At 39.3% G+C, this 24,000-nt stretch overlaps 1 protein-coding gene across 2 annotated transcripts in view; it reads right to left on the bottom strand.

Annotated features, from left to right (window-relative positions):
• The window catches only part of PCLO (piccolo presynaptic cytomatrix protein), a 2,606,742-nt gene that overhangs the window by 815,356 nt on the left and 1,767,386 nt on the right, over window positions 1–24,000 (bottom strand). For both annotated transcript variants that reach the window (XM_044088356.1, XM_044088355.1), the window contains exon 10: window positions 3,877–3,985. In XM_044088356.1, the coding sequence (XP_043944291.1) occupies window positions 3,877–3,985 (109 nt within the window). The remainder of the gene's footprint in view (window positions 1–3,876; window positions 3,986–24,000) is intronic.

The raw sequence follows: 24,000 nt of genomic DNA, 5'->3' as shown, positions 1-24,000 counted from the left end.
AGTTATGTCACTGAAGAATACAAATCTGTGTCACACTTACTTTTGTCCAACTTTTCAAACATGATTCTTTTTCCTTACCAAATTTTCTGTTGTAGCCCAGGAATATGTTGTTGCAACTGTTCATCTTGTTAAAATATGCAAATCAGTGGTTAGTATGGGTGACTTTTTATCATTAAAGGAAGCTTATAGACCCCAGAAAACAGCACAGAGGGTTACAGCAAATACTTATTCATAAGACTGATGTTAGCAATTGGCCATTACCACTTACACACACACACACACACACACACACACACACACACATATATATATATATATATATATATATATATATATATATATATAGGCTTACAATCAAAATTGCAAAGATTCGAGTGCAAAAGTCATGTGGGCAAAAGGCAGTTTTCAAAGATGCACAGTGCCAAACTGGATTAATACGAACACAAAGCGACTCATTATTATGAGTTCGGCATTGTGAACTGATATCATGGTGCAATAAGGATAAGGGAACTTACCCCTTTCCTCACTGTAGTGCGATCTTGGAGTTGGTATATATAATTTGCAAGGCCCCCTGCTAAAACATAAAAGGACATATGGACTTTCAAAACCATAAGTCTAGTATGTCAAATGTCGAGTGATGTGTTTATGACATTCGACATATAGGCTAGATTTTGTTTTAAGTTTCCAAATTTTTGTTGATTGTTTATATGGCAAAAAATTTTGCCTTCGAGATTATGATTTTATTTATTTATTTATTTACATTTGTTGACTGGGAGTGTCCGACTGGATGTAGGTCCATTTTCAGCGGAGGCCCAAGGAGAAAAGCTCCACAGTTAAAATAAACAGACAGCAGTTACATTGGATTACATAGCGATTAACAATTTAACATAGCAATTACTTACAACATATTTACAGATGAAGAACATAGTACATCAGTAGACAATTAGAATATTTATCTGTGACGTACATAACAGACATTAACAAATGTTACAATAAGACGTTCCTGCTGTATAATAAGTACTAGGCTTATGAGCATCTGAGCTTGCTATAATCAAGGTAGTTAGGTAGTTAGTGGAGTGGAAAGAAAGGTAGTGGTTGGATGGGGTGGGTGATATTAAAGTGGGAGTTGCAAGGGCATAGCCAGCATGTTTTTAGGTGCACTTTTAATAAAGTAGTATGATAGTAAACCATATATATATAGATCTCTCTCTCTCTCTCTTTATATATATATATATATATATATATATATATATATATATATATACAGGTGTACTATCAGTATGTCAAACGGCAAAATAATTTCCATATGACATAAAGAAAACAATCCTTGAGAGTCAAAATACAGAACAAGTCACAATGTCGACCCAGCTGAATAAATTCAGCAGATTCAACATTGTTTCCGAACACATCACATGATGTCCGTATAGGAGCTCATGTAAAGTAAACTCTTACACCTAACATCACGATTTTGCAGGGGGGCTGCTCCCCCCATACACCCTGCTAACTATATATTCCAACTCCGAGATCGCAGTACAGTATGAAAAGGGATGAATTTCCCTAACTGCACTGTACCGCGATCTCTGTACAGTTCTTCAAATTTATATTAGTGAATGCATAGTGCATTCACTAATATAAACCTCCAAACACTGAGATGTTCAGTCAGATGAAAATTTGAACATCTGAATTTTGTATTTTCCAACTGCGTGTATCTCAACTCGAGATTATAATAGTAAACCATATACAGTGGATATAAAAAGTGTACACACCCCTGTTAAAATGCAAGGTCTTTGTGATATAAAAAATGAGACCACAATAAATCATTTCAAAACTTTTCCCACCTTTAATGTGACCTATAACCTGTACAATTCAATTGAAAAACAAACAAATCTGTTAGTGGAAAAAATATAAAAAATAAAAAACATACAATATGCTAGTTACATAAGTGTGCACACCCTTAAACTAATACTTTGTTGTGTGTGGACACCCTTAAACTAATACTTTGTTGAAGCACCTTTTGATTTAATTACAGCATTCAGTCTTCTTGGGTAGGAGTCTATCAGCATGGCACATCTTGGCTTGACAATATTTGCCCACTCATCCTTGCAAAAGCACTCCAAATCTGTCAGCACAGCCCTCTTCAGGTCAGCCCACAAATTTTCCTTTGGATTTAGGTCTGGGCTCTGGTTGGGCCATTCCAAAACTTTAATTTTCTTCTGGTGAAGCCATTCTTTTGTTGATTTGGATGTATGCTTGGGGTCATTGTCAAAGTGAATGGTGAAATTCCTCTTCATCTTCAGCTTTCTAGCAGACACCTGAAGGTTTTGGGCCAAAAGTGACTGGTATTTGGAACTGTTCATAATTCCCTCCACCTTGATTAAAGCCCCAGTTCCAGCTTATGAAAAGCACCCCCAAAGCATGATACTGCCACCACCATGCTTCACTGTGGGGATGGTGTTCTTTTGGTGATGCAAAGTGTTGTTTTTGCGCCAAATGTACCTTTTGGAATTATGGTCAGAAAGTTCAACCTTGGTCTCATCAGACCATAACACATTTTTCCACATGCTTTTGGGAAACGATGTATTGTTCTGCAAATTTTAGCCGGTCCTGGATGTTTTTCTGTGTAAGAAAAGGCTACCCCATAGTCCAGACATACTGAGAATATGAAAGATTGTTGTCACATGTAGTAAACAACCAGTACTTGCCAGAAATTCCTGCAGCTCCTTCAGTGTTGCTGTAGGTCTCTTGGTAGCCTCCCTGACCAGTTTTCGTCTCATCTTTTTATCAATTGTGGAGGGACGTCCAGTTCTTTGCAACATCACTGTTGTCCCATATTTTCTCCACTTTTTGATGACTGCCTTCACTGTGTTCCATGGTATATCCAATGCTGTGGAAATTTTTTTGTACCCTTCTCCTGACTGATACCTTTCAACAAAGAGATCCCTTTGATGCTTTGTAAGATCTCTGCGAATCATGGCTTTTGCTGTAGCAGGCAACTGAGTAAATGTCAGGAAAATCCTACTAGGGCAGCTGAACTTTATTTGGGGTTAATCAGAGTCTCTTTAATTGATGGCAGATGTGTACCCAAGAAGACTGAATGTTGTAATTAAATCAAAAGGTGATTCAACAAAGTATTAGTTTAAGGGTGTGCATACACAACAAAGTATTAGTTTAAGGGTGTGCACACTTATGCAACTAGCATATGCAACTAGCATATTGTACGTTTTTTATTTTTTATATTTTTTCCCTAACAGATTTGTTTGTTTTTCAATTGAAATGTACAGGTTATAGGTCACATTAAAGGTGGGAAAAGTTTTGAAATGATTTATTGTGGTCTCATTTTTTTGTATCACAAAAATCTGGCATTTTAACAGAGGTGTATACACTTTTTATATCCAGTGTCTCTCTCTCTCTCTCTCTCTATATATATATATATATATATATATATATATATTCACACACATACACACTTTGACATCAATTTTTGTGTATTCAGGTACACAGGGAACAGAACACTAATGGATGACAGAAATTCAAGCAGCAGCACCTTAGGTGATTGGCAGTTTAACAATGATAATACATTTACTGCTTCACATTGTACTGCAGATAGCAAAACAGAGCAACAGATTAGCATTTTTAATATATTTTATGACCTAACATAAATTTACAAAACATAAGAAATACTCTGATGAACATTTAGTATATATGCAGATGAAAAACAATCAGCAAGTTTTCCTGACAACTGTTCCATTGCCTATTTAAATACGTATATAAACTTTTGTATACAATTCCTGTTGAAAAATAAAAATATTCAATTAGAAGACAAAGCAGTGGCAGTGAATATATGGGAGCAAAAAAGAAGGATGAGGGACAACTCACAGTCTTACACATATTTCAGCTTCCCCATTTGGCTGACCAATAATACTTTGGACTTCTTCATAGGTTTTACCAGTCAGAGGGATGCCATTCCATTCTAGAACCTGCATGCCTAAATGAAAGAAGGCAATATGAGTCTTCAACACCAGTGAAATTCAACATGGCATAAAAGAAGTACAGAATTATGAGGCTTAGCATACTGACTTTGAAATATAGCTACTTAATAAGAATACACATACTGTGGTCTTCTGGGGGCTTTCACTAGATCCTTGACATCAAATCCAAGCTCATCTTCAATAATAAGGTGCAATATGTCCACTAACTTAAAAATAAATAAATGTTGCCAAGATGGCAACACTTACAAGCATACCTTTCAACTGCTCAGAATTTCAGAGAACATCTCTGATTTTACCTCATATTTTTGCCCAGCCCCCCCCCCCCCCATAAGGTTTGGATTTTCTTTTAGTTCACTTTAATTTCTTTCAGTCAATAATGCCAGACATTAGTGTTTCCTACTTCTTGCTGTTCAGAAAACATGTTTTAATGCAGAACCTATTGTTCTATTATGTTTTTGAGTGAATTAGAATAATTTGCCCCTGATTTTGGGCCTTTGCTTCCCCATTATGTTTGTCTTTGTTCAGAATTCTTGATCAAAGAAGTTGACAGGCATGCTTACTAGTAAGGTTTTTCAGTAAGAAGTAAAAATTTAGAGCTGTATACATTTATCTGGTGTAATTTACAATGCCTGAAAAGCTACATATACATGCTATAGTCACATGTATATATCTGCATATGCACACACACAAACTGTATTATGTGATTCTCTACTGCTGAGTTTAGAAAAGGTAGTGAAAGGTACAATGCAAGATGAACACCCCATAATACTGTTTTTAAATATTATCCCTCAACAGAAAACACATAAAGGTTTTGTAAATATATGTAATAAAATAATGTAAAATTTCTTACAAGTTTACAACAAAGCTAAACAGTTTCAGAATGCCTCTTAAAATCCATAACTGACCAAGCTTGTAGTTCGTTCTGACTAATTTCACTTTCATGCTACACACTCCCAGTGTACTGTTTATTCATGTTTTTATCACACTCAGTTCGGGTCCTATCACTTTATGAGAACCAGACATAAATGCTATACAGAACTAGACAGACAGACAGACAGACACACACACACAGACAGACACACACACACACACACACACACACACACACACACACACACACACACACACACACTAATACAAAATGCATTTAAATTGTGGATGCAGGATCAGTTTTAATACTTTTTGTACTAAAATTTAAAATTCACAGCAAATATTGTACCAACATGAGATACAAAAAATTGCTACGTCAGACTTTGGCAAGCAATTGTTCAGACATCGATTAACAGATCTAAAGCTTACAAAATTTACTTCCATAGCTTTCTGCAGCATTTGCTTAGAATTATAACTGATGTGTATACAGATTACATTAAGTACTGATTATTATATTACAATCACAGTGGGACTGTGAAGATCATATCAAACATCAGCAGCAGCTCCACTATATGATACTTTGGACTTTATCTTGTGAAATACATGCATTTAAAATATTAGGTCAGTGTAGATGGAATTCACAACTTTCACTCATAACCTAGACACAACATGACCAGTATCAACCTGACAGAAATAAAACATTCAACTAGTTGTAGTTTTTTTGCCACAAAAAATTTTTTTTATGAAATGATGGCAATAATTTTTCCAATGTATGAATTCATCATTAGACCATCAGTGGCTAACATATCAAGCAAGCTGTAATTTACCATATATTGTCAAAACTTTAAATCATAAGGCAGCTACAGATTCATATGGTGTCACCAGTTTTATTGGACTATTCTGAAAGTCCAGCTTTATAAGGAAGACTGTTTCAAGACAGTACGAAAACATCTTTGAAATATATTCTACCTTTATATTAGTCAAATATTTTAAAGTGTTGAGTACAAATGATATGCTTTCCTCTTACAGTTGTACAGAAGTGTTTTTCCATGAACAGGTGCCAAATAGATAGGTAAACTGGTTCCTATGACCATTTGTACAGAAGAATGACAAAAATTCTAATGATAAATTAGCACTATATGTGACCATTCAAACATATTTACTGAAAGTAGTACATGCAGACGGGGGCATAAATATGTCTAAATGTATTTAATGAGCTCATTGCAATGAGTTAGTTTTATTTTCAATTTTGTTGTTTTGTCTCTTTCTCTCTTTGATTACCTACAATGTAGTAAATTTTCCATAACACTTTAATACCAATAAAGTACACTAATTTACAATAAGTGAATACATGTTTGTCACAGTAAATTCTTAAACAATCTATGTAAGATTTTTTAAGTATGTTTGCTTTAACACACAATGATTTTCCTTAACACTGAAAGAGTATCAATGAGCAAGTCTTGAAGAAGGCCTTGCAAGCAGTAAAATAGCTGATATTGCAGCCAACACTCTGTTCTACGAGTGTGTACTTACGAGTTCCACATTTTGTAACAAGTTGACTATATATTCTGCTATTTCTCTTTTCTTGGAATCACTTCTCCTACCAACACATTTACCAACATGTTTTTGTAATGGTGCTTTTATATCGAAAAGAATTGAGAAAGGCATAGAGAAATATTTTTTCTTTATTTAACCGTACAGGGACGTAGTCAGAAGACTTCCCCGAACATATAACATTCACTTCAATCAAAGTCCATCTGTGACCTTTTGACTATAATTTTGGCATCTGAGGCTTTTGAGGCAGAATGCTTCACATTTTTTAATGTTCATTTTTGAATGTATTTGGAAACAATAAGGTTACCATGATATTTTTGAAGCTGAAGATGATCAAGATGGCATAAGGCAAAATATATTAAGATATGCAAGTTTAACAAAGTCTGGAGGAAATCAATCATGCCAGAAATAACTCAGCACGTGCATAGTAAAAATTTGAAATGTACTTACAGCCATGTTTCCCAAATACCAAGACACCATGCTGTGGAAGGCCTTATTATGTATCAGCAGTGGCACATGTAAATCTCAAGCTGTTGAGTAGTTAAATGTTATCTGTCATGTATTTTTTTATGAAAGATCAAGCTAAGCACAGGAATATAGCAATAAAGGAAAATGCATATCCAAGTTCAAATAATTGGCAGAAGAACAATCTATCAAGCCATTTCCTGGATATTTCAATAGTATGTTTGTGTTGTGTGTGTTTGTGTGCCTGGTATTACTGGGGTGAAAACGTGTATGTTTCTTTATAGTAAAACCTATACAGTATGATTCTAGTAAGCGCACAATAAAAGAAGTTCTTGATGACTAGGGGAAGCTCATTGACTTTCCTCTGGTTTAAAGGCGTAACACGGATGGAATTTGCAACCTTAAGTCAGTGAATACAAAGAATGCTAACATGTAAATTCATTTTCAATATTTTCTTCATCTATGTAAGAAACTGCTAAAGAAACATAAATATCAACAATTTAAGCACCAGGATGGAAGAAATGTAATTTTCTTAAGCTGCTGCTAACTATAAAGCGAAAAAGAAAATTCATGTACCAATGAAAGTAGGGTAACAATTTGATTTCCAAATATAATCATATATTTTTCTATGCAAACATATATTAAGAAATAAGAATAAACAATGAAAAATACTTTCTTACCATGGTGCATACCTGGTAATCAAAGGAAAGTTGACTGTCTGCATAGGTTCCCAGGTCTCTAACTACTGGATAGAATTTTTAGGGCTGTGTTGTTAATGTGCAGGGTGGACACTACGCTTGCTGAAGGATACTATTCAACATTTCTTGGCATTTAGTTTTATTCCATGTTTTTTCTTACCAGGGATTTGTATGTGAAAGGCCTTCTTGGAGGATCTTAGTGTCCTCTCAAGATGTAATAACAGCACCTAGATGACAGTCATCAGCAAACTTGGTTAGCCTTAAGTTTTTAACATTGGCTCTGACTTCTGAGAAGAAAAATGTAGTTATTTTTTTATTTTGACATTTGTGAACCAGGATAGATCTGACTGGGTGTGAGCCCTTTTTCAGTGGAGGCCTGGGGAGAAAAATTCCAGCAAAAGAACAATAATAATAACAATAACAAATAGATATAAAATATAAAAATAATGACAATAACATTTAAAAATGTCCATAATTAACAAGCAAAGACAGATTAAACATGGTGTGAATATGAACGGAAGATTTGACAGTGAAAAAAGAAGAGAAGGAAAATTACAAAGTGCAGCAGCAGAAAACGGTTTCAAGGGAGAGCAGAACTATCTGCAGAGTTGTTCTATAAGTAGATAACAGGAGTAGAGGAGAAGAAGAAAAAAGGATGTAGGTAGTGGAAAAGGAGAAAAAAGGATGTGAGTAAAGTGCAACAGTGGAAGGACAAGAAAGTGAGGGAATGACTTACTGGGGGAAGGGAAGGGAAGTAGTAGAAAATTAGGAGTGAGCATGGGGAAGTGTGATAGTAGGTAAAGTGGGGGTAGAAGGGGGGTTGAGGTGGAAATTAAAGGAGGTAGAGAAGTGAGGTAGGTGTGTGGGAGGTTAGGAGGTACTAAGACAGAGGCAGAGCCAGGTGTTAAAGAGTTATTCTTGTAAATGCCAAAGAGGAGTGGCCAAAGGACACAGTCCTCTGATACACCACTGTTGACAGGTGTTTTTGAGGAGATAGAAGTACCCTCCCTAATTTCCATTTGTGAGCCAGTTTGCTGTCCATTGAATTTACATAGGAAGTTACATTTTATTGGGAGAATTTAACAATACATGAGTGTGGAATAGTGTTGGATGCCTTACCAAGATCAAAACATGTTGTGTGCACTGATTTTCCTTCTTCCATTGCTTCAGTAACTTTATCAAAGAAGTCAACTAAGTTCCGTAGGCAGGATCTGAACTTGACAAAAACACAAATTGGCTTGCATTAAGGGTTTGTAGATTGCCTATGTATTTAATTCCATAATGATCCTTTCCATAGCCTTACAGACAAGACTTGTCAGACTTCTATAACTACCTGAGTCAGATGACACCCCACCCCTAGCTGTTGCTGTCCTCCATTTATCAGACACACAGCCTGTTTGGACATTTACAGAACAGAGCTGTACACTATTGGTAAGGATCAAGTCCAGGATTTTGTTGACCCTACTTTAGGTGCAGACTAAACAGTCCAGATAATATGTATTAATGGAGTTTAGAAATCTTTGGGCATGCATGATAGAAGAAGTACAAGTCTCCTACTTTATAGAGGGGTAGTTGAAATCTCTTAGGAGAATGGTGTTTGGCTTGAAGCATAGGGACTACATACTCATCAGGTAGGGGATATGGGCCAGAGAAGACACAGAGAGGTTTCCATACTTAACTATGATTTGCTGTAGGTTTTTATTAATTGTAAGTTGGACATGGTGGAGTTCAAGGTCATTATCCTGGTTAACTAGTCTGTAGGTGGTACTTTGTTTAATGAATACAGAAACATCCCCACCTTTAGAGCCCTTTTCTAGTACAACTGACCTAAATGCATGGCAATCATTGAAGCCATGGCTAATGGGGTGCTATTTATGGACTTTAACCAGGTATTCATGACAATGCATATATTGATGCATTTCAGGGTAAGGTGGGCCTGTAGGGAGTGGAGTATTCTGTCAAGGCTCCTAGTGTTGAGCAGCAAAATGTTTATACTGTCCAGATACTATTTTGTTATGTTGGATGGTTTTGTAGATTGACATTGTCTAAAAAGGTACTGTGGAGAAGGACAAGGTTTTGGCTAATATATGAACGTCTTGGGGAGACGTGCAGTTCATCTCTGGAGAAGCAGTTTGGATTGTCAACCATCTCCTCTCAGGTTGATATATATATATATATATATATATATATATATATATATATATACATACACACACACACACACACACACACACACACACACACACACATATATATATATATATATATATATATATATTGGACTTCCTTTGACTGACACCAGAAGCTATGCCAATTGTTGGAATCCATAATCATTTGTATTGTAGTATGATTCCTGGTGATGGTAAAATGCTGCACATGGCTAGGTTTATACCTGCCTCTGATATGTATTCTGTCACCTCAATTATGTCTGACATTGCTGTCAGTAAACATGAAACAGTTACTACATTGCTTGGAAATCCCAAGATGGCTACAGAGACATTTGGAAAATGCATGTCAATGGTATAGATGTTAACTACCATAGATGTGATGCTGAAGGTCCTCCTCTGTCTTAGCTGTATATCTCTTAACTTTTTACTGCCTGTACCCATACCATAGTCAGTTCATCATCATCATCATCAGGCCCCTTTTTCCCATTTTTTCTACATGGGGTTGGGGTATCATGTTAACTGTCGCCAACTCTCTTGATTCAGTGCCACACTCCTGCCTTCTTCAACACTCATGCCTGACTGTCGCAGATCTTCTTTCACACAATCCATCCACCTCTTTGCTGGACATCCTTGCTTCCTCTTACCTTCTTCCTGTCTGTCCCAAATCCTCCTCACCAGATTGCCTTTTGCTTTTATGCACATGTGTCCAAACCACCGTAATCTGTTCTCTTTGATCTTTTCAGCAATTGGAGCTACTTTGGCTTTTGCTCTTATGTCCTCATTTCTTCATCTGTCCCACAGTGTGCATCCTATCACCTTTCTCAGGCACTTCATTTCCATCACCTCTAGCTTCTTCAACTGTTCTGCCTTTACTGCCCAGGTTTCTGTACTGTACAGTAGTACTGGTCACAACACTGTCTTGCACACCTTACTTTTCAGCTTTTTTGGCATTGTTCTGTCATAGACTACATCTGACACTCTATGCCAGTTGGCTGCAGCCCCTCTGATTCTAGCTTTGACCTCTTCATTCAGACTACCCTTCTCTTCAACCACCCCTCCCAGATACTTGAAGCTGTTTACCTGTTCCACTATCTTCCCTTCTATCTCTAGTCTCAGCTTGTTCTGATTTCCCCAATTTGCTGCCATTACCACCGTCTTATCTATGCTTAGTTTCATCCCATGTGCCTTCAGATTTGCATTCCATTCTCCTATCCTTTGCTGAAGTTCTACCTCAGAGTCTGCCTGTACTGCTACACCATCTGCATACAGCAGCTTTGTTGATCTGTCCCCTCCAACCTGTTTGATAATGTAGTCCATCACCAGTATGAACAGCAGTGGGCTCAAAGCTGAACCCTGATGTACATCCACTCCCACTGGGAACGCCTCTGTGAGGCCGAACACTGTTCGTACTTGAGTCACTGGGTCCTTGTACATAGCCTGCACTAAATCTACCAATGTTTCCGGGACTTCAAACCACCACAGTACTGCCCAGATTAGCTTTCTTGGGACCTTGTCATATGCTTTCTCCAAGTCTAGGAATGCCCAGTTGGACTCTGTCCTCATTTCTAGCTTCTTCTCAAGTATCTGTCTCAATGCAAACATTGGATCAGTTGTGCTGCATCCTGATCTGAATCCAAACTGTTCATTTTCCATCTTACATTCTACTACTCTGCGTATCTGTTTATCAATCACTCTCTCCAGAACTTTCATGCAGTGTGGTACCAGTTTGATCCCTCTGTCCTGCCCACAGTTGTGGATGTCCCCTTTGTTCTTGTACACTGGTATAAGTATGCTTATTCTCCAGTTATCTGGGATATGCCTTTCTCTCCACATTGCTATTAGTACCCTCAGGAGCCATTTCTCCCCTATCTCACCCAACATCTTTATCATATCTACTGTCATGTCATCTGAGCCTGCTGCTTTCCCTGACTTCATCTTCCTTAGTGCTGTTATTACTTCTTCTAAGGTGGACTCCTCTTCCTCTCTAATTGTAGGCTGTTTCTGGGACAGTACAGCTTCTGTGGTGTTTTCTTCATTCAGAAGCTGCAGGAAATACTCCTTCTATCTGCCTTTGATGTCCTGTGGACTGGTAAGCAGGTTGTTGCTGACATCCCTTATGAAGGGTGTCTGACTATCTTCTTTATCTTTCTGTCTATGCCTTGCAACCTGATATCGTTTCTTTGCGCCCTTACTGAGTCACTTTCCTGAAGTTGGTAGAGTGCCTCCGATGCCCTATTCTTTGCTATTAAAACATCTTTCTTAGTTTCTTTTTTAGCCAACCAGTAGTCCTTCCTAGCCTAGTCAGTCTTTTCTATCTCCCATTTCTTCATGCACTCCTCCTTTCTTTTGATGACTTCCTGGACTTCTGCATTCCACCGCCAGCTTTCCTTATGTACCTTATTTCCATACCTGGGTTGGCCACATATCATTTCTGTAGTCCTAACACATGCTGCTTTTAGGCGCTGCCACTCCTCTTCAACTCCACCTATTTCCTCTTCTTCTTGGGGTGCTAGAACCCTGAGTAATTCCATGAACTGCTGTACTTTCTCTCCAGTCAACTTCCAGGTCTTCAGCCTGGTCTCTGTTGACCTTAGAGCCTTCTCTGACCACTACTTGCAGCTGATTATGGCAATTAATGGTTTATGCTGTGGGCCAACTGTTTCACTGGGGATTACTTTGCAATCATGGATTCTACCCCAGTCCATTTTCCTTACTAGGAGAAAGTCTACCTGAGTTGCATGTTGGCTGCTCTTGTATGTGATCTTCTGACTCTCTCTCTTTCTGAACCATGTGTTGGCTACTATCAAGCCATTTGCCAGAGAGAATTCTAGAATGGCTTCTCCTTCTTTATTCCTGTTACCCCATCCATGTGGACCCAGGCAGTCCTCACATCCTGTTCTGTCTGTCCTGATATGTGCGTTCAATTCACCCATTATCAACACCAATTCATGTTGTCCTGCTTTATCTAGTAGGTCCTGCAACTGCCGTCTGAATGCATTATTTTCCTCACTATCACAACCCTGCTGTGGAGCATATGCTGAGATTATGAATACTGCCCTATCATTACACTGGAGTCAGATTGCCATGAGTCTGTCATTAATTCTGATAATATCCCTCACTGCCTTCAAGCCTCTCTCTCACCACAACTCCTACACCATTTCTAGCCTGTCCCCTACCTGAGTAGCAGAGTCTGGATCCCAAGCCAAGTGGCTTTGCTGCATTACCCTTCCATCTTGTCTCTTGGATACATAGGATGCCCAGCCTCCTCCGTATCATCATGTCATCCACTTCCAAGCTGCATCCTGTCAGTGAATCTACATTAAGTGTAGCAATTCTCAGTTCATGTTTGGCAAGTTGGTTGGTTTTACGTCCAGATTTCGCTCAACAGAGCTATCCCAGGTAACCCAGGCTGGGCAACTAGACACCGGCCAGCCAGTAGTTTATTGGCCCAGGGCTGCTGGGCTTTATGGCGGGCACACACTGGCCAATAGGGGCACATATGCTCCTCCCACCGTTAGCAAGGGTCCCTGGCATGGGTGAGAGTAGGCCGGGTCCTCAACCCACTTATCACCGGTAACTAACAATGCCCATTTTTGGCGACATTAGTCAACATGACTAAATCACCTAGAGCCATATTTTACACCATGGAGTGGCTAGCCTTGCCACGGCACGCAGTCTGTGATCCGTGTTATCCTATCTTGAGGATACTACGCACCACAGTAGATACCCAAATCTGTTGGTCTGTACAACTCTTCCCCCTATAGGGCACCATGTAGAGTCTGTGCTGCTGCCCACAGCTCCATTCATTGGTGAGTTTGAGATGGAAACACTCAGCATAGTTTTTGGGGAATTTTTCGATTTTTAAACAAATTTATTAAAATATCACTAGAAACATAGGCATGCATAACTTTATTAGAAAATAAAGCAAACCATGTTAACATTTTTTTTTTCTATTAACACACATTATACATTACATGTTTTCTTTCTTTATAACAACTGTTATTCAAGCCAACATTACATAAACCACTCAATTCCTGCCTTCCCTTAAACCTCACTCCTCCTGCTGAGCATTATTCTGCATATATTGTTCCCAGAAATTCCATTTATTTCTGTGTAATTTGTTCCTTTTCTTTTCTAAAGATCCCTCTTGCCATTCTTTTCTTTCTTTTACAATATTCAATACTTCAAATACAGTTGGTTTTGATGTTGATTTCAATTTTCTAGTAACTGATTTTTTGGCAGCCAACAGAATTAAACTTAACAGAGTCTTACCATGTCTAGGAAATTCAAATCATGTGTCCCATCTTAAAATAATCATTTCCTTAATTACAGCCAGGTGTTCCCCCAATATTTCTGACAAAATACTCTGTAGGGATTTTTTTTAACCTGCCAACTCATAACACTTCCAAAAGGTACGTTCCCAGTTACTTATTTCTTCTCCATCACACCTCCAACATCTGTTATCTACCTGAGGAAAAAGTCTTTGAAGTCTGCTTGGATTTAAAAATACCTATGCAAACACTTCTCAACAAAAATCCTAAACCTTCTGGACTTTTTTGATAGTATCAAAGGAAGTTACTAGGCTACTGGCCCTGAGGCCCTTACAAGCCTAGCCAAAAATTTAGCCCATGTTCCAAGAAGTCAGCACCCTATGCCACTGTCCAGCAGGGACACAAGTGGAATCCCAGGGTTGTATTTTCTGTTCCCCATCCAGTTATCCAGGTTGCGCTTAAAAAGGGTTAATGAGGTACTCTGCCTGAAATGGAGAGGGACTGTATTCCACAAAAGGGGGAGTCTCTGGGACACAAATCTGTCCCACCAACAGGTTGAGGTCACCCGGGCAGGTTATTCGAGTGGAGCTTGACTTGTGGGAAAAAAAAATTCTAAGCTTGGTTCCTGCCTTTCCTGTTGTCTTGTCCAGATACAGATAAGCTGTATCCAGGACTGTTTGTAAGCTTCTGAGCCCCCAAGCCTTTCTGTGTTGAAGGGAAGCCTTCTAGCTTAATTTTGTTTCTTAGAACTAGCCAGTTTTCTAGTTTCAGAACTCAAATCTGTTTTTCTGAGCTCAACACATGTTCAGAACTCATTGTAAGCACTAAATAAGCTACAAAATACTACAGCACTAAACTTTCCTCACTTGTCTAGAGGAAAACAGTTTTTAGTACTTAATAAATAAGCACCTATCCAGGCATGTCTAAGGGTGAGCTCCCGGTGTATTCTCCTGTCTACCTGATGAATCTGGGCATCTTGGGACAATGCAGCAATTGGCTCATGTACACAGACATCCTCTCCTCCTACCACCCAACACTACAACCTGTGAGAGATGCACTTATATAGCCAAACTGGAAGCAAAGCTTTCTTCACCCAAGACTGGACTAGACAGTCAGGAGGAGAAGATAAACACTTGCACCACACCACACTCATCACATAGTCCCTCAAAACCTACACCACCAAAACACACACATAGAAACACATAGAAACACAAAACACACACCTACATTCACGGAGGCTCTCAATAAAAATCTACCCAAGCGACAAGGACCTCCAAAGCAGAAACGCATGCAACCTCCACCCCCCAACACAACCCAAATGACACATAGCCCACAAAGTCAGTGTGCCACTCAACCACACCCCATAAGTCATAACAACGTACCCAACACTCTAGTCATAGGTGACTCTATAGTCAGGTACACTGATGTTCCACTCACCAGGCTAAACAAGGAGAAAGTTACTGTCAGCTGCCTGTCAGGTGCCAGGATCCACCACATAACGCACACACTCAGGTCACTCCACAACAAGTACAAATATAACTCTGTCATTATCCATGTTGGTGTGAATGATGTTCCTCCCTGGACTACATGAAAAGAGACATGGAGGAGCTGTACGATCTTGTAGCCCAGGCAGGTATGACCTTAGCCCTGAGTAGCATCCTGCCATCACCCAGGATGATACCACAGTACAAGGACAAAATGATTGACTTCAACAATTGGCTAAGCTTCTGGCATCATTCTAAGGGGATCCAGTATCTGCCTGGGATGACATGATTGACAAACCACGATGCTTTGCCAGAGATGGCCTGCACCTGTCGCCCTTGGAATTCCGGATACTGGCTAAGGCTCTTGCCACCCCTATAGTGCCTTTTTTAGGCAAGGTTCAAATGACAAATTCACCACCATAATGGGTACAAGCAAGCAAAATCTGAGGGTAATGCTACTTAATGCTAGAAGTCTAAACCTCAAAATGCACTCACTGGTGGCACTCCTTAAAATGGAGAACATCGACATCTGTGCAGTGACTGAGACCTGGTTCAAGGCTCCAGAGAGAACCCCTGCATTACCAGACTATAATTCATACCACACCTTTCGGCCACCTAACCTGGACCGAAACACTAAAGGTGGAGGCATGTCCATATTCATTAAGGATACCCACACCTCCAGGCTAGTTGCTCAGCATAATGCATCCGAGATTATCCAAGTGCAACTAACTCCGGGCAAGACCGCAACCCAAATTGTAGCTTGCTATAGATCCCCCACCATGCCCCAGGATTGCCACTCCTCATTTCTTGATACACTTGAAAATATTAGGGTACAACCTAACATCCTAATAATGGGAGATTTCAACTACCCCACCATTAACTGGGGAAAACTACTCATGTACCAACTCTTGTGCTCACTGTTTTCTGGAATTCATAAATTCCAGTGCCTTGAATCAACGTATCCACACCCCCACCAGGGGCAGCAATATCCTAGACCTGGTCATTAACAACATGGGCAATCGGTGTTCCACATCAGAGGTCAGTTCCTCGTTGGTCAGATCTGACCACAAGCTAATCACCCTAGACATCCACATCCCACCCCCCATTAGGGAAACCACCGTAAAAAGTTTCTCCAAAGCCAACTTCACGCTTCTTAAGACAGAAGTGGCAAACTTCACGACACACATGCTGATGAACAATAGAGGAACGACTGCTGAATACTATACAAATGCAGTTTATAAGCACTTACACGAGTGCATTGATCGTGCAATCCCTAACAGAACCAAGATGCTATCCTCCAAAAAAAGGAAGCCAATCTGGTGGTCCCCTGCCATAAAGAAACTCTACAACAGAAGAAAGAAGCTGTTGCAAAAAAGAGTAAAATCCCATGATTGGAGGAACTCCGTGGTCAGCCTCAGTAAGAAGCTGAGATCCCTCATAAAATCCTAAACAGTTAGTTATGAAAACAAAATCACCACTGATTCTAAAGACAACCATAAAGCATTCTACAGCTATGTCAAGAATCTCAATGGCAACACTCAGATCTGCTCTGAGTTACAGCACAATGGCACTAAATATACAGAATCAAGTGATATTACCAACATCCTGGCAGATAGGTTCAGTGCTAACTTTACCCCTCTCTCACCCCCTAAACGGCCCATCTCTCTACTGGAAGAATGCAAAGTTCCTGTAATCATGGCTGCACAGGTAAAAAAAACACTCTCCAAAGCCAAGAACTCAGCATCCATGGGACCTGACAACATGCCAGGCTGTGTTAAACATGAACTATAGCATAAACTGGCACCCCACCTAAGTACCATGTTCAATCATAGCCTCACCTCAGGCTTTGTGCCCACTGAATGGTGCACAGAAATGGTTATCCCACTCCACAAAGGGGGAGCCACCACGGACCCCGGGAACTACCACCCCATTAGCCTGACAAGCCTGGTCTGCAAGACTATGGAACGTATCATCATGGAACTTATAAACAATGACATTGGTAATCTCTAAACTCTGGACCCTACCCAGTTCAGGTTTGTAAAAGGCAGATCATGTCCCTATGTCACAAGATGGGTTGCCATCTAGCTCACTGACAGAACCCATACTGTGAAAGTAGCAGACTAAATCCAACTACAGACCAGTGACAAATGGAGTACCACAGGGTTCAGTCCTAGGTCCTCTCCTGTTTGGTATCTACTTCTCTGAAGTACCGGCTAACACAGAAGGTTTTTGGCTAACAAAGTTTGCAGATGACTGCAAACTAGGAGCCATAATCAAAACTCCTAATGATGTGGACATCCTACAAAAGGGCCTCACTGAGACAGATGCTTGGTGTCAAAACCATGGCCTCAAGCTCAATGCCAAAAAGTGCACTGTCATCCCTTTTGGTAAAAACTCTGTACCCATGAACTACCACATAGGTGGTAGTCTACTTAATACCGAAAGTGTGATGAGACCTTGGGACACAGGTGGACAGTAGTCTCCCCTTTGATAATCACATCGCCACAGTAGTCAGGAAATCCTTCTATGTGGCACACCTCATCACAAAAGGTTTCTCATCCAGGAAAAAAGAGGTAATTGTTCCGCTCTACTCATCACTCATTAGACCCATTATAGATTACAATGCCCCTTTTGGTATGTACCTCACAAGACATCTACATCAACTGGAAAGGCCACAGGAATACCTCACAAAGAGGATTACTGTCCTCAAACAGATGCCCTATGCAGACCGTCTCATAAAACTCCAGCTTTACTCTGTCGCATATCGCCTACTCAGAGGCGATCTCTGACTAACATACAAAGCTATGTCAAACCCAGAGCTGTTGGACATGCTCCACTTAAAGAAATCCCAATCCCTCTGAGCTACATGCTCTAGGGACCTAAACCTTGTCACCACAATAAACAGAACATGCTATAGGGATAGATTCCTGTCCCAGAGACTTCCCATACTCTGGAACAAACTACCTATCTGTAATAAACAAAGCTCCTCATTAGCACACTCCAAGAAAAATCTTGATGATTGGATGGGAGATAGAAAATTCACCCCGGGGATCACTTCTGTGGCTCTGCTTGACAGGGCCACAGGAAAATAATTTTCTTGGGTGGCTAAAGCCAGGATACCATTTGGCTAGGCTTATATAGGCCCTAGGGCCAATAGCCAAGTACCTACCTATGAACCTATGCAGCAGTCCCATCAAAGCGGGGTCTGAGATTGCTTTGTATGCCAAACAGAGGTCATCTCTGAGGAGTCTATAGGAGACTGAGTAAAGAGACAGGGCCTTTAGCCTGTCTGTGTAGGGTAGATGTTTGAGGCACCAGATTCTCCTGGTGAGGAATCTCTGTGGTCTCTCCAGCTGCTGCATGTGCTTTGTGAGGTATATGCTGAAAGGGGCATTGTACTCAATAATGGGTCTTATAAGGGAAGAATACAGGGCTGTTATGATGACCTTGTCCCTGGATGAGATACCTTTACTAATAAGATGGGCCATTTAGAAAACTTTCTATACAACTGAGGCAATATGGTGATCCAAAGTCAGTTTGCTATCAACCTGGGTGCCCAAGTCCCTCACGACTGATTGCATGCTTAGGACCTTGTTATTAGTGTGATAATTTGTGGGGACGTCACTCTCCCCAAAGGAGACGATGATGTATTTTTTGGCATTCAGTTTGAAGCCATGTTTCTGGCACTAGTCATTTGTGTGGGTGGGACTCTCTTGGAGGATGGGCATATCACTAGCTAAATTGCTGACAGCACCCAGCTTGCAGTCATCTGCAAACATGGTCAGCCATAGCCCACTGGTTTTGGCCTGCATCTCATAAAAGTATATCCCAAACAGCAGAGGCCCCAAGACCAATCCCTGGGGCACACCACCTGTTACGGATCTACTGCTTGAGGTGGCTTCCCCTATTTTGACTAGGTGGGTTCTGTCAGTTAGCCAGTTTTCTACTCATCTGGTAACATATGGATTGATGCCTAGTTGACAGAGTTTATCTATTATATCTGTTGTATACCTGATAGCCATATCTATGTCCTCCCTTTATTCCCTTGTAAATTACTTATCCAATCTCTTCTAATCTCCACTGATAGAGTCTGATACTTACCATGTAATAATTGATATGCTGTTATATTTGCCCCCTTTGTAACAGCAGCTTCTGTTGTAGATTCAACTAAAAACTCTCCCAAAGCAGGTCTTTCACTTAAGATTCCCCTGTTCCTTTCTCTTTGCCTGTATTCTGATATTAATCCCTGACAGGGAAGGCAATTTCTTACTTACAGCCTGAACAACTTCTTGGCCTCATCACACTGTATTATCTTTCCCTCTCTAGTTATTTGCTTCCAATACCTCAGATGAGTGGCATCATAACAGTTTCACTTTGGAATGTAGAGAAATGCACTTTGAAAACGCATAGAGGAATTGATTTTAGTAGAGTGACATCTGGCATTTCAGAAATAAGACCAACTCTTGAGAACAACCATCAGTAGTAATTCTGGCTGCTGACCATTCACCTTATGGGAGATCATAGCCATAAGACCAGGAAACATTTGACTATAATATCTTCAGTCCTTACATTTGGGCTTCTAGTTTAATTTAAAATTCAATCTAGCAAAGGTGTTTCTACTACTTCAGACATTAAAGCTTTCTAGTCACTTTCTTTGTGGATATTTACCATCCAAGAATGATGGCCTGGGTATTTCGGAATGACAATGGAATCGGTCATATATATAGTATGAGAGCAGATCAGAGTAGTGGTCATGGATTACCAGGCTGTACAAGAATAAGAAAAGGGCTAAATGTACAGTTGCGAATATATAGGTTCATAGGTTAATAGGTAGATACTAGGCTATCTGCCCGAAGGCATTTATAATCCTAGCCAGAATGTGTTGGCTTTCGCCGGCCCCTTAGATGAACCTTACAAAGACTCATCATGCCAATCTGAGGAATGCATAGATGATGTGAAATTGTCTGAAAGAGTACTGCTGCTGATGGAAAAACACCTTGTATCATGTATCATGATTATCATGTATCATGATTATCATGTATCATGATTAGCAAGCTGATGCATTCGCTCTGCTTCTCTTTTTAGACTAGTACAAACACATGTATCATAGACATGGCCAATACTTCAATAATCTTGCCAGTAAGAATTTTCTGCATCTTACATTCTGCAACACAGAAGATGAGAATTAAGGTCAGATTTTGCCAGACTGCTGGAAGTTCTCTGAACAAAAGCTTGCAAAAATGCAATTATACCCTCAGTATTGCAACTCCTCTTTTTGTCTGCCTAAACTACACAACCGTGCTCTTCCTTTCTGTTGATCTGCCAAACTGCCACCTGTTTTTGGTCTGTGCATTTGTGACTAGATGTCATGTAAACTTCTTAAGAGAGAGAATTATAAATGATATTTCTGACCTCCAGCAAAATGATGTAGAGGTACCCTTTATACATGACTAAGACTGTGTCTCAGATAAGTGATAACTTCAAAGCAAGGTGGGGTTGCAGAAAGCAACTGATTACTTAATTAGAATGGGAGAGGCAAGGTCAGTATACTTATGCTGTTAAATAAATAATTAATCATATGCCAATGTGTATAAGTATCCCTCATTTTCAGCTAATAACAAACTAAGGGATCAAACCCATTACTTCTGGTTATTACAAATGGAAATAAAGCTACATACGATAACATTCGCCATAATCTTTCAATACCTGAGAATAACATAGCCTTCATCTTTTCTATTGCTATCAGATGTAAAACACTGGAACAGAAAATGGAAAAGAAATTCAAGACTGATGATTACCAGAATTTTCTTCAGTTAAGACCTAAACCATGAATCGCATTAACAGGCATATAAAAATATTGTGAGGTGCATTTTGTATAACAATCACAGATGAGCAGTAAAAGATATCCTACATACATTAACTTTTGAAGCTGCAGGGAGAAAAGAACTGCTGTTGTATTGCATTCGATTTGTCAGAGAGAAGCTCATCAGTCTAAAAGAATAAATGAAAGAAAAAAATATCATTTTTCTCTTTTCAAAGATAAAGTGTATAACAAATGATCAGTTGTGCCAAAAATAACCCTTTTGCTGTGAAATCAATAGAAATAACCATCCTCTGAGATCCACAAATCTATGAGATGATTCTGATTACTGCTGTAGATACAGCACAGCCCTACAGGAGATGAGTGTTTTAAAAACAAAAAAAGGATCATCTGTTACAGTGACTAAATAAAAAAGGTTTATCTATTAATGACGTGAGATTGCATGCTAAATTTAAGACTTAGGGGATGTACATTCTGTTTATTGAAAACAATCATATCTGACTGATTGTCCTGCTCAGTGCACTATACTCTATGTATATATTATGTACTAAACCACTTAACACAAGAATCTTTGTGAAACTGCACTTTCAGGAGGACATTCAATGACTCAGTCGTGCTGGGCTAACTATCTCAAACTGTATACATACTACACACTAGCCCATTTTTTTTAATAAAATGAATTTTTCATTGAAGAGAATTAAACCATGTGCCTCTTCTGCTGTCCAGAAGGTTTCTATTGTTTACTTATACATTCAGCAGGCTACTCTGAGTCAACAGAGTTGATCAAATTTTTGCAGTAAAGTTGTTGTAAACATATATATATATATATATATATATATATATATATATATATATATATATAATTTTTTTTTGTTAGAGACCCTAGAGGCATGGGTGTTATTTATTACTGCAGCAGTTTTGGTCTGTGGCCAGCTTCATTAGCACAGATATATAAAGCGCTGAATACAACCTGTGTTTGACTAATGGCTTGGACACCTGCAGGAGCTGGATGGTGGGGTAAGAGAAAGAGAAGGCATACAGTATCCTACTCACTTCATCCCAGGGGAGGGAGAGAGGGTGTGATGATGTGCAGAGGCTGTAAGATTATGCCCAAAAGGGTTTTAAGGTTGAAAGTAATTCTGTTACAAATATGTAACATAAATAAGGTATAAAATAAAGCTTGCTTAAATGCAGAAATGGAGTTTAGTAATATGTGATCAGCATCCATACTAAATGACTGTGGCTTGAAAAATAAGGAACTTGCTGAATGGACATTTTTTCTTTACAGACTTAAAAACATGTTTTTCTGCATGGACAACAGGACATGTTTATGACAATATGTTTCCTTAAAAACATGTTTTTCTGCATGGAAAACAGGACATGTTTATGACAGTATGTTTCCTTAAAAACATGTTTTTCTGCATGGACAACAGGACATGTTTATGAAAAAACATGTTTTTCTGCATTTACAAAGATACAAATAGAATAATAAAGACAAAAAATAGGATGTTCACACTGTCAGAAAAGCTGAAAAATAATATCATTAAGTCAGCAGTTTGCATCAGCATCTGCAACAATCAGTATTGTTTCTACAGGATGAGCAATTCTCCAAAATAGAATACCAAGAGGAAATGTATATGTGTGTGCATGACTAAAATTGTATATAAAGATCTGTATTAATCCAGTTATGTGAGGGGTATTGGTAGGGACATATTTGTCCTGAGGTAAATGTTATATCTCTCACATCATCTGTACTATATGAGAAGTAAAGTGGAATAGTACTATAAGCTGTAACAGAAGTACGTGTGGTTTATTATAAAAGTTATTGGTTACTGCTCTTAAAGACAGGTGCTGCAAAGTATATTCTCTCATCAGTGTATATTCTGCAAGTTTCTGTATGCAACAGACTGTGAATGCAACTATAACCAGACTTTGATTTCAGCAGAATCCAGCCAGCAAGACTGAGTGTCTTAAGAAGACTTCAAATCCATCACAGTAAGCAGCAACATATAATTTTTCAGAGGCAAGCAGTTATGAGCCCCTGGTTCCAATACCAAGGACTGAAGCAAAGCTGCAGCTGCAATACATGTGTGGGCAACTGAGGGACACATCATTTCAGAGGTGGCAATGTTTCAGTCATGGTGCTATTGTACACCCACATAGGTGACATCCTCCTGCACATAAGACTGGCGTTAGCAGCATTTATGACACTGCAGGCATCCTGGCTCTGCTCTGCCTTCCACTATGGCTGTCACCAATTCCTCCTCACACCCTGTTTGTGGTCCCACTAGAAGACAAAATGATGGGACCAATGCTTTCTACTCTCCTTCCCTCCTCAAAAGCAGCCCCACTGAGGATAGAGTGACATAAGGGGGGTGGAAACAGGAGCAAATGAAGTTGTTACCTAGCAGATGACAGCATGCAGTGCTAGGCCCCCAAAACATTCTGTCTTGGTATGCTTAGTGCAATGCGTACATGTATGCAGTTTGTTAAAAATGGTAATTTGATGGCAGAGCCATAATTTCCAGGAAAATTGTTTACTACTATTTTGCCAGTTAGCTTGTGTTACTGAGTATTTAATACTGCAGTAGCTTTAACCTCACTGTATCTCAAATCAGTGTTTAGCATCAGTAGTTAAGGCAGCTGAGGAACACAGCAAGTCCATAATCAAAGGCAAAAT

This window comes from Protopterus annectens, chromosome 11.part0 (genome assembly GCF_019279795.1).
Source record: "Protopterus annectens isolate FY-2018-M chromosome 11.part0, PAN1.0, whole genome shotgun sequence".
NCBI lineage: Eukaryota > Metazoa > Chordata > Ceratodontiformes > Protopteridae > Protopterus > Protopterus annectens.
This window is presented reverse-complemented; position numbering and strand designations above follow the sequence as displayed.